Source organism: Mustela lutreola, chromosome 6, assembly GCF_030435805.1.
Source record: "Mustela lutreola isolate mMusLut2 chromosome 6, mMusLut2.pri, whole genome shotgun sequence".
Lineage (NCBI taxonomy): Eukaryota > Metazoa > Chordata > Mammalia > Carnivora > Mustelidae > Mustela > Mustela lutreola.
The window spans coordinates 82,921,870-82,935,456 of record NC_081295.1 but is presented as its reverse complement, the minus strand read 5'-3'; the positions used below and the strand labels follow the sequence as shown (position 1 = coordinate 82,935,456).

The 13,587-nt window shown below is 41.6% G+C and overlaps 1 protein-coding gene across 2 annotated transcripts in view; it reads left to right on the top strand.

Moving 5' to 3' along the window:
• Window positions 1-931: 931 nt before the first annotated feature.
• Window positions 932-13,587, top strand: part of DCBLD1 (discoidin, CUB and LCCL domain containing 1) — a 69,274-nt gene continuing 56,618 nt past the window's right edge. Inside the window, exon 1 of one of the 2 annotated variants that reach the window (XM_059177732.1) lies at window positions 932-1,285. In XM_059177732.1, the coding sequence (XP_059033715.1) occupies window positions 1,006-1,285 (280 nt within the window). In that variant the 5' untranslated portion in view covers window positions 932-1,005. The remainder of the gene's footprint in view (window positions 1,286-13,587) is intronic. The other variant, XM_059177733.1, reaches the window with a different exon arrangement.

The following is a 13,587-nucleotide window of genomic DNA, read 5'->3' as shown; positions in this document are numbered from 1 at the left end:
GTCTGTAAAATATGTATTTAGTTTGTCCAGTTCATTTCCACTGCCACTTCCCCCCCTTGTAACTCTCCAGTCTTCCAGCTTGCCCTCCCCGCAGCCCTTCTCTACACGCCCAGGAAATCAGATCCTTCGTCCTTCGTCTTCTGTGGCTGCTCGCTGGTTCAAGGATCAAGTTAAGCATCCTTTAACGCTGCGTCTCAGGCCCTCCACGTTCAGGCCCCTGCTCTGAGCACAGGCTTCCACTTCTTGCCATGTAACCACCTGTGCTGCGCGCTCTGGACGCCCCGGCCTCTTCCTCCCTCAGCGTCTTCGCACACCGAGGTTGTTCTCCTGTCCCCCGCCTTTAGCTTTCCCAAGTCCCACTCACTCTCCCAGTCTCGGCTTAGAAGCCACTTTTTAAGGAAAGCCTTTCCTGGCTGATTCCTCCCCCGTGGTCTCCTCCCCCGCCATCTAATTAGATCTTCCAGACTGCTCCACCGGTACTTTTCATGTCACCAACCGCAGTACGCATTATACACTTGCCTGATTATTTTTAACGTCTGCAAGTGTCACAAGGGCTTAGCACTGTGCTTGGCTGCCACATTGCCGGACTTTAGTAACTTTTGAATGAATGAATGGAGAGACTTGAACTGGATTTTTATTGTCACCATCATCAACCTATCAGGCAATATTTCGCGTCCTCCGCTGCTGCTATCACTGGCATGCCCGCCCCTGTGGGGTTGGCAAAGCCCTGGTGGAGAGCAGCCCCCCCTCCCCCACCTCGCGCTCAGGAGCTCGGGGGAGGACCTGGACACAGCGAGGCTCGGGGTAGGTCTCAAGGCCAGGTGTCCTCCTGGCTCCCAGGTTCACATGCATTGGGGGAGGAGCGGCGGAAGAAAAAAGAGAGACCGAAACAGGGAACGCCCAGTACCTAGAGGGGACCGCGGGCGGCTCCTAGTGCGCCTCGGGCCTCAAGGCCAGCAGCCGCCGGGGACCTCGACTTCCTCCTTTGGGGGCCGGCGCGCGGGGATGGGCTGGGCTGGGCGGGGCGGGCGACGCCTCCGTCGGGCTGGGCTCCCGGCCGCCCCAATGGGATTCGGTGCGGGGCCGCGGCTGCGCCCAGTCCCGGCGGCGCGCTCGGCCGCGGAGGAGGCTGCCCGGCCGGGGCAGCGGAGGCGCTGCGCTCCGCGAGGGGAGGCCGAGTGTGCCAAGCTGGCGCCCGGCGGGGCCATGGTGGCCGGCTCCCGAGGCCTCCTGGCGCTCCTGTTTGTGGTCTCCGCCCCGCGCCGGCTGCAGGCGGGCGAGCTGGGTGAGTGGAGGGCGGGCGGCGGGGCCGGGCGGGCTGGGCCTGGAGGGACCCGGCGCGGGAGGAAATGGGTCACCGCCTGCTCCCCGCGGGGTCCTGCTCTTTCAGGCGGACGGCGGCTCGAGTATAAAATAAGTTACGAAATTCCGATCGTTCCCCCACCCAACTCCTCCTTCCCCGCTCGACCAGAGAAGCAACTTGACACCTCCCGCGTCCCCTCTGCTTTCCCCGCAGCCGGGCTCACTCTGCTTCCAGACTTCCTGACTCCGCCGGCCCCGTGAGAAGTGACATGGCCCCGGGGGTCGCGCGCTGACGACCCCGGCCGCCTTAGGGGAGAGTCGTGAGCGGGGACGGTGATCGCAAGCCTCCTTTGACGGGGCTGCTCCGCAGCTGGGCGTCTGGGCCCTCCCGGTCCCCTGTCCTCCCTGCGCGGCTGCGACCCGAGGGTGTGCGTTTGCCGCTCGTAGGAATGGGGGGCGGGGGGAGGGAAGAGGTTCCCCTGAAGTTGGGGAGGAGGGCCGCCTCACCTGTGTGCTGCTTGCGCCCCAAGTTGTCATGTGGCTCGGCTCTTTCCTGGGTGTTTGAGCGAGTCGATTCCCGACCAGGCTGGTCTTTCTGTGGACCTGGTCCTTGGTTTCAGGTGGGACGTGATTAGCCCACGACCGACTTTACTTCTGCATAGCCACTTGATTAAAGCAATAAACCGTTTTACCACCCCAGCAAATCCTTCTTAATTAGTTCTTTACTGATAGGGCAGCTTTCTGCAATTTTTCAGTTCTTGTTTTTTTCCTTCCCTGCTTGTGCCCCTATACAACGGAGGGTATTGAATGGCACTATCCAGAGTATTTTGACAGCTCCCCCCACCCCTACCTTGTGTTTTCTAATGAATCCAAATGCTGGCATTTTCTTCACTGAACCAAGTACCCATTCCCAGTCCGAAACATGAATACTCAAGATGACAGTAGTGGTTCTAAGTTTGCTTACATACCAATTTGTTTGTTTGTTTGGTTGGGCTTTTTTTGTTTTGTTTGTTTGTTTGTTTTTAAGCTCAAGTTTAGGCAAAATATGTCCTGGCACTAACAGAATGCTACGCATCTCGTAAAATTTTAATAAATAATGTATGTTTTTATTAAATGTAGGATTTTGATCATGGGTGTTTTAAACATTTAAAAAATGTTTCTCGCCTCACTTTTAGAAGATGGGACCTCTAAGAATGTGTCCAACAATGTGCCCCTTTCGTCGTCTTGCCACAACTGTCTTCTATTTTTCCAAACGAAGTTTCAGATGTTGGACCTTCATCTAGGCTGTTGAGTGGGTGCTTTGTGGAGAGAGCAGTTCTCTGGGAGCAAGTGTGATTGCTTAGATCATACTGAGTTTCAAATTTGAGACTTGGTAGCAGCTGACTGGCAGAAGATGTTGTCATTTGAGTTTCTACAAAACATCCTATGTGTTTAGGATGTTAAAAGAGCCAATGAAGTCATAAGTATTCAATCACACAAAAAGACAAATCTTAGATTTGGGACATTTTACTGAAAAAAAAATTCTAGGAACTCTGGTCTGAAACCTCTGGAGTGATAGTCAGTGATTTTTTTTTTTTAAACTATTTCTCACATCTGTGGTTTTCTCAATCAGCCCTTGGTCACTTGTTTTGCAAGTTTCCATAAATTTAAACAGGCACTCCCATTTTAGGTCTTGAGATAGGCTACTAGCTACATAGTCGAAGGGTGGTCAGAAGTGATATCAGCAATCTTGATGCTTAGAAGAGGACAGCTCTAGAATAACTTTGGTGAGAAGTTGACCCCATTTATTACATTTTACCTTCATTCTCAGACTCAGCTTAGTCTGTTCTTGCGTCCCAACCTGCCTCATCACCACTATCTCCGGAAGCTTTGTAAAGCCCCAACCCCATGCTATGAATCAGAATTACAAGTGGGTTGGGCCTGGGAATAGGCACTTAAAAAAAATTCTCCCAGGTAATTCTGATTCTAATCAGCCTTGAAATGGTGGAAACATTTTATAATTTTAGGATTATAAAATGCTACCATCAATGTCATAGACAATTTAATATTACACTTTTATTCACTGGACTATGTTTCAGGAAACAAATGTGATAATATAATCTAAGTATTTATAAGCCTAGTCAATGAAATTATTCCAGTTTTTTATGTCAGGGTCTGGGGAAGCTATACTGGTTCCTTTGTAGGGCTTCTGTTTACCTGAAGGTGCTTTTGCTCAGTTTATTTTTTAAAAAGGGGCCACCTCTTCTAGTATTTAGCATGCCAGGCCCCAGGCCCCAGGACTAGATGAGCAGAATTTGGTCTGATTTCTTCTCCTTCTTATGCCCTTCCTCTGGACCGACTTAACTAAATTTAGATATGGTTTCACATGGTTTTTTGATCTTATATAACATTATGTATAAATTGATCTTTAGTATTAATGCAATTAGTATAAATTCATAGGCTTGGACTTAGATCTTCATACCTTGATTCTAAGTTTTGCGTGATGAATTTGTGCTAACTAAAAATCCCTGATTCTCTCCTCAGGAAAATATTCGTAGATGTATATTAAAGATTTCCTCCATGTGATTTAAGTTTTAGTGAAGAATAAAAATAAGCATTCAGTCTCTAAGGAAACTTTAAGCATAGAATTGGATACTTTAAAATTGCCTTAAAAATTCTGCCCAACTCTCATTTGTTACTATCAGAAGGTCTTATATATAAGATATATAAGATCTCTCCTACATATTTGGTTAGACATGGGACAGTGGATGTCTGATGTTCTAGGTGAGTGACTTCTTAAAAAGTAAGCCCAAGCTTATTCTGGTACCTTCTGTATCAGTGTGTATACTTGCCCCAGCCTTTCCATCATCACCAGGGTCTGGGATTCTGTCTACCCCGTTAGACTGCCAGTTCCTGAGGGAGTGACTGGGATTGTCCTTATCCTAGCGCCTGACAAATGTGCTTAATAAATGTTTGTTGGGTTAAACTGAACAATCTTTTCATGTTTAGATGATATCTTCAAGTTATTTTCTAATTAGTAGAAACTAAGTAATAGAGGTGCCTGGGTGGCTCAGTCACTTAAGTGTCTGCCTTCAGTTCAGGTCATGATCCTGGGGTCCTGGCATCGAGTCCTGCATCAGGCTCCCTGCTCAGCAGAGTCTGCTTCTACCTCTTCCTCTGCCTCTCCATCACTTGTGCTCTCTCTGTCTCTCTCTCAAATGAATAAATAAAATCTTAAATAATAATAAAAAAAAAACCCAGAAACTAAGTAACAAAGAGTCTATTGAAGGTCTTTATGAAGTTTCCTCTGGTGCTTCCCTTAATTAATTGTGTTTAGCAAGCCTGCTCTCTTGGCATATGTATTTCTACATGTCTATATATATTTCAAATAAAAGAACAGCAAAAAGAAGGTAACATGCCAGCAGACCAGAATATACCATATCTTTTGGCTGTAGTAGATGTAACACTCAGAAACACTAAGTTGTATCATATAGTTCAGGGAAAAAAAAGATGTTAAAATGCTAAAGGCTTCATTAAACAAACCAAAGGATGCATTAGGATTCGAACTCTGAATAGTGTCTGAACTGAAGTTATTAACTTTCTACTTTATAAGTTGAACTCTTTAACCTTGTGGCATTAAAATAGACATGAACAATCACATAGAGAACATAACTTGGAAATAACTTAGACATCTGACATTTACAAGGAATTATGGCTTTATTTTTAAGATGCATGGAGAGGTAAAATTAATTGCAGCATTTAACAAAGGTTTTAGTCATGTTAAGGCAGAAAAACAAAACAAAACAAAACTTGTTCAGGGAAATATTTCGTGTTGAGTTCTGGGTTACTGCTATGTGTCCTGAAGCACAGAGTCAGCACGATACATGTTAGAGTAACCAGTTGTTTTGCATTTTTTAAGGAGATAATACACATAACCTATCTGGAATTGCACCTAACCCGTAGGAAAACCTCAATAAATGCCAGTCATCTTCCTGTTCATTACTGTGTATTACGATTTATTTGACAAGTATGGGGGCCCCTTGTTTCTGCCTTCCCCACTTCCTCTAGGACCTTGTTTTCTACCATGCTTCCCCATACTCCCAGCCATTCTGGCTTTCTTACTCTTTTTCAAAGATATCAGACACTCTTTTTACCTCAGAGCCTTTGCATGTGTTGTTCCCTCTGCCTGGAATATGTTTGTCTCAAATATCTACATGACTCCCTCCCCCCTCAATCTTCTTGGGGAAAATGGCCCTAACCACCTGTAACCCTCCTGCTATCCCCCAGGACTCCTTAATCCCCTTCCCTGCCTTCGGTTTTCTCTGGAGCACTACCATCTTCCACCAGAGTGTATCAGTTACACTTTTATTTCATATGTCTGTTTTCCCCCTACAAGAATGTAAGGTCCAGGAGGAGCTTTGTGCTTTGAACAGTGGCCAGCCCATGGTGGGTGCTCAGTTGGGAATGTGTGCTCAGTGAGGATGGGGGAGAAGGCAGTGGAGACCTAGTTCCTGCCCTGTTGAAGACTCAGAGCTGACTCGAGCTGAGACTCAAAACCAGAACAAGACAAAGTAATAAAATAGTATGTCTAGTCCGACTGTAATTTATAGACAAAAGGTCTGAAAAGATGGATTTAAACTAGAGCGATTCATTCTGATATATTTAAAGCTTGGTTTTGAAGATAAATGCAAAAATATTGCCAGACTCTCAAGTTTTTATTTTTTATTAGATTATGGTGTAATTTTGCCTTTTTGCAACTGGAGAGTCATGTTGGTGTCATTTTCCAGATGTTTATTCTCTGCTTTGTATATAGTTGTTTGCCTAGAAGGAAGGGGGAATGGGAGAGACTTAACTGACGGGAAAAAAAAAAAAAACCCACATGGTGATTTCTAGCCCAGTGTAGAAATAAGTTCTCTCTGTGAGCCCTTGCATGCTGAATGCAGACCAGCTGTCAAACTTGACTTACGGTGACAGCAAAGAAGAGAGGGTTTTGTTTTGTTTTCATTCTTTTTTGTTGTTGTTGTTGTTTTGCGGGGGAAAGGGAAGAAAATGAGGGAAAGTAGAGATGAAATGAAGCCTTTTAGAGTCTCCACCAGCACCTGGTACAGTGTCTGGTAGAGAAAGAGCTCCAGATAACTCTTTTCCTGCGTCCGCACATGAGTGGTGTTGCTGAGGTTTGAGAGAATGAGGTGAAGGGTAATGCTCACTAAGTTGTTTTAAACAGAATTGCGTGCATGACTACCATGATGCCTTAGGAAACATTCTCTGTGTGTTTAAGAAAATAGCTAAATCCAGCTCTGAGAAGTTTGGGAATCTCTGAGGCTCCTTTGCAGGCAACGCCAGGAAAGCTGCCAGGAGTCAGGAGCTGGCAGTCTGGGGAGTAATAGAGCAAGTGGTATCCTGATTTGGATCAGGTGAGTCAGTGTCCCCCAAGATCTCCAGCTGCTTGTACATTGAGTGTGTCAGGGACCCCAAAATCACTGGGGATAGTGTTCATCTATTTGTGACATTAACATTGTATTAAGCCATATTGTCATCTATGCCTTGACTTTCAATTTGATCTATTAGTCTGGTTTTTATGAACTGTCTTTCTGGGAGTTTTATGTTATATGAAATTATACCCAATACTTACAGAAATGTCTTATGTCTTCTCTGTGGTAATTTTAGCTTAGGTGGATTTTTTTTTTTTTTTTTTTTTTTTTTTTTTTTTTTTTTTTTTGTAGGAAAAGCTGCGAAGAAGAACATTGAAACAAGGTAATAGCTAAGTCATTTTGTTTTATCCATTTTCCCCTAATTTTTTATAAAGTTATACTGGAGTTTTTTGTTGTTTTTTTCTTTTTGTTTTTTTGTTTGTTTGTTTTTTTAAAGCTAAATTTCACTTAGGGCTTTCTTTTCTGACTGCTTTCACAAACATATTTTCTAATGCTTACAAGGCAGAACAGTTGTGGAACAAAGCAGAATATTGATAAACAATGTTGTACTGACATAGCATAATCCTGAAAGGAAGATGTTACATGGAGAACCACTAAGGACAAGCTTATGACACTCACACACACACACACACAAATACAAGTATATATCCCTATAGCTAATGTACGTATCCACATACACTGACATACTGTCTACTATTCGCTTTTACTAAATATCAAGTAGACAAAATTCCATATGTAAAATATGTGTAAAGGAGTAAAGAAAAATAAAACTGATACTTGGATATTCCCTCTGTGACCTATCTCTATATGCTTTGATATTCTGCTTTTTTTTTCAACTTAACATTTTATTAAAAGCTTTCACCATACTAATTGGGGGAAAAATTCTAAGTTTATATTTATTTTTAGGATTAGCCTTCAGGTTTTAAACTGAAAACGCTTTTTCTAGTCGTTTATTGGTACTGAAGAATATCTACTAGGAAAATGGAATTTTGTCTTGGCCAATCGGCTCTGGGTCTTGTCAAGATTTTTGTCTTCTGTGTGATTCAGATAACCCTTCTTTGCTTTTGGAGTCAGAAGTAAGTTGCTTGTCCATACCGTATTTAGAAACAGTATTACTTTAAATGTACTAAGTATCAGATGGTAAGGTAATTCCATCTTACAAGAATGTAAGTACATCTTACAAAGATAAAATGTATTTCTTGGTCCTTGGATGAGATTCTTTTTTTTTTTTTTTTAAGGTTTTATTTATTTATTTATTTATTTATTTATTTTTAATTTCTTTGACAGACAGAGATCACAAGAAGGCAGAGAGGCAGGCAGAGAGGGGCAGGGTAGTGGGGCAGCAGGCTTGCCGCCAAGCAGAGAGCCCGATGGAGGGCTCGATCCCAGGACCCTGGGCGAAAGGCGGAGGCTTTAACTCAATGAGCCACTCAGGTGCCCCTTTGGATGAGATTCTTAATTTATACATACAAGTGTCTACCTTGTCCATGATTAGACTACTTGGAGTTTATGTTTATTGATAACTGCATTTGTTTTATATGCTTTTATAGTCATCATTTTCCAACTCAAATCATTGTAGCCTTTTAATGCAATGTCCAAAATATTTACATTTTACCAGAAGGGAAAAGAACCGTCTTTCTTTTGTTACAAAATTAAAATCCTTGGAAATTAGAACTAACTAATTTCATGATTGAGTGTGTTTAGTGGATGCGCCCAAAAGTTGTATATAAATGATTTTTCTACTTCTTCTTCTCCTTCTTCTTCTCCTTCTTTTTTAGAGAGGGAGGGAGGAGGGGGAGTGGCAGAAGGAGAGGGAGAGAGACTCTAGCAGGATTCCCCACCCCCCCCCGCCCCTCCCTCCTCGCCCAAGCACAGAGTCCAACTCAGGACTCATCTCACAACCTTGAGATCATGACCAAAGCTGAAATCAGGAGTTGGACACTCAACTGAATGAGCCACTCAGGTGCTCCCAAATGATAGTTTATAGAACACTGTATTCTTGAAAAAAGGGAAAAAAACTAAAACTTTATTTCACTATTATATCTGACAAAGAACAAGGTCAATGGGTATTAAAAGTTAAGAAGTCCAGTAAGTTTGAATTACCAGTGCGTAAAACTTCCCACAGGGAATATAAGTAAACATTTCTATGGGTCTCACTTAATTTTTTAAATGGCTAAGTGGATTTAATTCAGTCTTTTTACGGCTTTTCACAAAAGCAAGTTTACCTCATATTGAAATGTAGTTGATTAAGTCTAAAGGAGGAAACCTTTGAGACTTGCTAATCCATAGGACCACTGAAACATGAAATCTGCTTATTGAATTGCTCCCACCCTGAAGAGTTTAGAACAGAAGCTCCTTATTCTGAGAATTACATGTACCGTGACTTGCCTTTTTTCCCCCCTCAAAAAGCCCCTGCTTTACCAACAGATTAAAACTGAATAGAGTCCACAGATAGAGAAATGGGCCTGTACTGGCTGTTTCTGTGAGCTCCAGATGGCCTAAAAATTTTGAAATGCTCTTGCCTTGTAGGTAGGAAATTCTTTTTTCTTTCTGTTTTTCATCTTCTTTTTTCTTTTCCCTTTTTATCCTTTTTCCTACAGTTGCTGTGCTATGTGACCAAGATCTTTTTATTTATTTATGTACTTATTTTATTATGTTATGTTAGTCATCATACAGTACATCATTAGTTTTTGATGTCGTGTTCCATGATTCATTGTTTGCGTGTAACACCCAGTGCTCCGTGCAGTACATACCCTCCTTAATGCCCATCACCGAGCTAACCCATCCCCCCACCCCTCCCTTCTAAAACCCTCAGTTTGTTTCCCAGAGTCCATAGTCTCTCATGGTTTGTATCCCCCTCCGATTTCATCCCCTTCATTTTTCCCTTCCTTCTCCTAATGTCCTCCATGCTATTCCTTATGTTCCACAAATAAGTGAAACCATATGATAATTGACTTTCTCTGCTTGACTTATTTCTCTAAGTGCAATCTCCTGCAGTCCCATCCATGTTGATACAAAACTTAGGTATTCATCCTTTCTGTTGGCTGAGTAATATTCCATTGTATATATGGACCACATCTTCTTCATCCATTCGACCAAGATCTTCACAGAAACACTGTTTTCCCCCTGAGGTATTTAAAAATCTATTAAAGACTTAATGGCATTTCTCTCCTAAATATTTCATTTGTGTCTCTAAATATTCTCTTGCATTACCATGCCATGAGCACACCTGAAAATATTACTAGAACCATCTTAATATCATCTAATACTCAATTCAAAATTCAAATTTCCCCAGTTGACCTAAACATATCTTTTTACTGCTGCTTTGTACGAAGGAAGATCCAAACAAGGTCCACATATTACAATTTGTTATTCTGTCTCTTAAGTCACCTGCAATGTACCATTAAGCCCTGCCCACATGGTTTTTATTTTTCCTAGAGGACATTAGTTATAGAGTGACACAGCTCACCCTTAAATTCGACTAACTGGCCTCTCCATTTCTTATCTTTTCCTTGGGGCACTATCCACTGTATTTCTCTATAAACTTGAACTTAGACCTAAAGACTTGATTAGATTCAAGCTGAATTTTTTTTTTTTTTTAAAGTACCGCAAAGGAGTCATATGCTGCTAACCGGATCTCAAGATGCATATATTATTGTTGCTATTTTTGGCCCACTTTTCACCACACTGAAAATGCTCAGTGAATTCAAGAAGTAACAACTCTACCTCTTCATTTTGAAGTTGCCTTTTTCCCTTATGACTTGAAAATAACCTATTAAATAGTAGCCACTTACTCAGTAAAGCTACTCATCCCCATCAAGTTTTCATTCAGTGGTTTAAGCATCCATGGAGTGTTGCTTGTCCACCCAGGTTTTTTTTTTTTTTTTATGTAAATAAAAATGGAAAACCCTACCCCTCATATGTATTTTGATTTAGCAAGTGTTTTTGCATCTAATTCAATCCCAAGAGTTCTGAGTGCTCTGAAGAGTACTGAGATTCACAAAGATCGAATCATTTACCCCAGGCGCACTCACCTTGAGTGTCCAGAGTCAAATACAGGCGCACGCATGTCTTAAAATCCTAGATGCCTTCTAGGATGGTCTCCTGCCCTTCATCTTAGATGGGTGCTTGTGTCCAGGGGAGACCAAGTTAAAGAAAAAGAAGCCTTGGAGAAACACAATTTCAGGAGGTTATTTATGCAGTCTTTAATTTCTCTTAGAGGTCTTTTTCTCTTAGAGGTTTTTCTCTTTTTCTCTTAGAGGTTTCTTTTTCAAGTCCCGATTAGTAGATAACCATGTGCTTTTGTCACACTGTAATAAACTCAGTGATACCCGATGTGCCATGTGCAAAGGCCGTGTAATTTTGGACACTATGCAGTGTGATAGGAGTTTTATAAGGTTTATTTCTTTCTCCATCAGCTCTTCTGTTTCATCCTTCAGTAGAAGCATGTTAAGATGCCATCTCTTTCCTAACTGAGATTTGCTTTTTTTCTGGTCGGTAAACATTGATTGCTTTTTCCTTGTATTTGGGACATACATGTATGCTCTCAGAAACTTTCTCCTCCTATTTCTTCATATATTTTCCACCATATGCTCAAATAATTCCTAAATTGATACTTTTTTCCAAAGGTCAGAAGTATCACTCTGGCTTAAATGTAGGTCCTAAAATTTATTATTGCCTGTCCTAGACTTATAAATGAACTGTAGATGAAAATCAGTGTCAAAGATTTGAGAATATAGACTTGTTCTAGTTTTAGGATTAGATATTAAAATAAAACCATATAAAAGAGGTATCTCAAAGGTTTGTCTTTTTTTAATTTTTAAAAATTATTTATTTAAGTTCAATTTAGTTAACATGTGATGTATTATTAGTTACCAGGGTAGAACTTAGTGATTCATCAGTTGTATCTAACACCCAGCGCTCATTACATCAAGTGCCCTCCTTAATGCCCATCACCCATCTAGCTCATTGCCCTCTCCTCTCTTCTCTCTCGCAACCCTCAGTTTGTTGCTTAGAGTTCAGCATCTCTTATGGTTTTTCTCCCTCTGTATTTTCATCTTATTTTATTTTCCTTTCCTTCCCCTCTGTTCATCTGTTTTGTTTCTTAAATTCCACATATGAGTCAAATCATATGGTATTTGTCTTTCTCTGACTGACTTTGTTCAGCATAATGCCCTCTAGTTCCATCCACATCACTGCAAATGGCAAGATTTCATTCTTTTTGATGGCTGAATAATATTCCATATATAGCTGTCTGTGTGTGTGCGCATACCACATCTTCCTTACCCATTCATCTGTCAGTGGATATCTGGGCTCTTTCTATATTTTGGCTATTGTGGATGTGCTGTTATAAACATTGGGGTGCATGTACCCCCTCAAATCACTATGTTTATATATTTTTTGATAAATACCTAGAGTGTAATTCCTGGGTCCTAGGGGAGCTCTATTTTTAACTTTTTGAAGAACCTCCGTACTGTTTCCCAGAGTGGCTGCACCAGCTTGCATTCCCACCAACAATGTAAGAGAGTTCCCCTTTCTCTACATCTTCAACATCTGTTTTTTCCTGAGTTGTTAATTTTAGCTGTTCTGACTGGTGTAAGGTGGTATCTCCTTGCAGTTTGATTTGAAATTCCCTGATGGCAAGTGACGTTGAGCATTCTTCAGAATTTTAAAAAAGGATCTAATATTATCTGCCGAATATGATCATCTTAAGATTAAATAAGATAACATAAAATCCCTTAGAATACACCTTTTACAATAAATGTTTAGTAAATGCTATGTGTTAGCATTTTCACATTTTCATTTTTTTTTTAACATTTTGGTTCTTACTGAGTTTTTGAAAAATGTATCTGGGAAAGTGAAAAGGTGTGTGTGTGTCAATGAGAGGGAGAGAGAGAGAGAGTGAGGAGAGAGAAACATTTTAATTTCTGAAATTCAGGTTAACTTTGTGTAAACTTGGTGATACTGGATTTTTTTTTTTTAATCCAGAAGGAAAAGTCAACATCCAGTTACACTTTATCTGAATATTGGCAATATGTTTATTTACTATGGAGCCGAGATTAGACAGTATAGCACATTGTAGAGACAGGAAAGATTTCTTGCGTTTGTCTTCACCTCTAGCAATGGCAGCCTGGACATTACATCAACATCCTGACATTATTAGTAAAGGTCAGTGGCTGCTTTTCTCTGACTTCCTTATCCTGAGCATCTATTTGACAGAGATAAAATAGTCATCTCAGAGGAGTTTTGCTGCACAAACACGTTTTCCCCCCTTTCATCTGTGAAATTAAGAAACTTCTCTGAAACAATGCATCTGATTTGTTGCCAGTTCCCCCAAAGCACTTGTAACCAAACAACAGTGGGAAGAGTCTTCCTTCTGAATATCAGATTCACATAGTATAATTTTAGTATTGTTCTTAGAACTCTAAGGCCAATATCCACTTCTCTGCATCTGAGCCTTAGTCCCAGAAGCCCCATCATGGGATCTCCCTAGCCTGGGAGTTGGCTGGCCCAGAACCCTATACCCAGGAAACACCCACTGAGGAAGGGGTTCCCTAGGAATATGTGTCTCCTGTGAGAGCTTCACTGTGCACTGCAAGGGCTTCGAGATGTCCAACAGTAAAGAAGAAGGTGAGATTCTGCGAGTTTATTTGGAGATGAGAGCTTGACTTCCTTTTAAGTCTCCCCAACACTCAAAAACACACAGTGCCCACTTTGGGAGATGCTGACTCAGCTGTTAGTGGGCCCTAGATACATACTGGGGGCCAGGGACGTGCTAGTTAGAGTTTCTGGCAGTTTAGACTTTCCAGCGCTTAACATAGCCTCATTCGTCTTTACCACATCCAGTTGTAGTTGAGATTTTTAAAGATGAGGA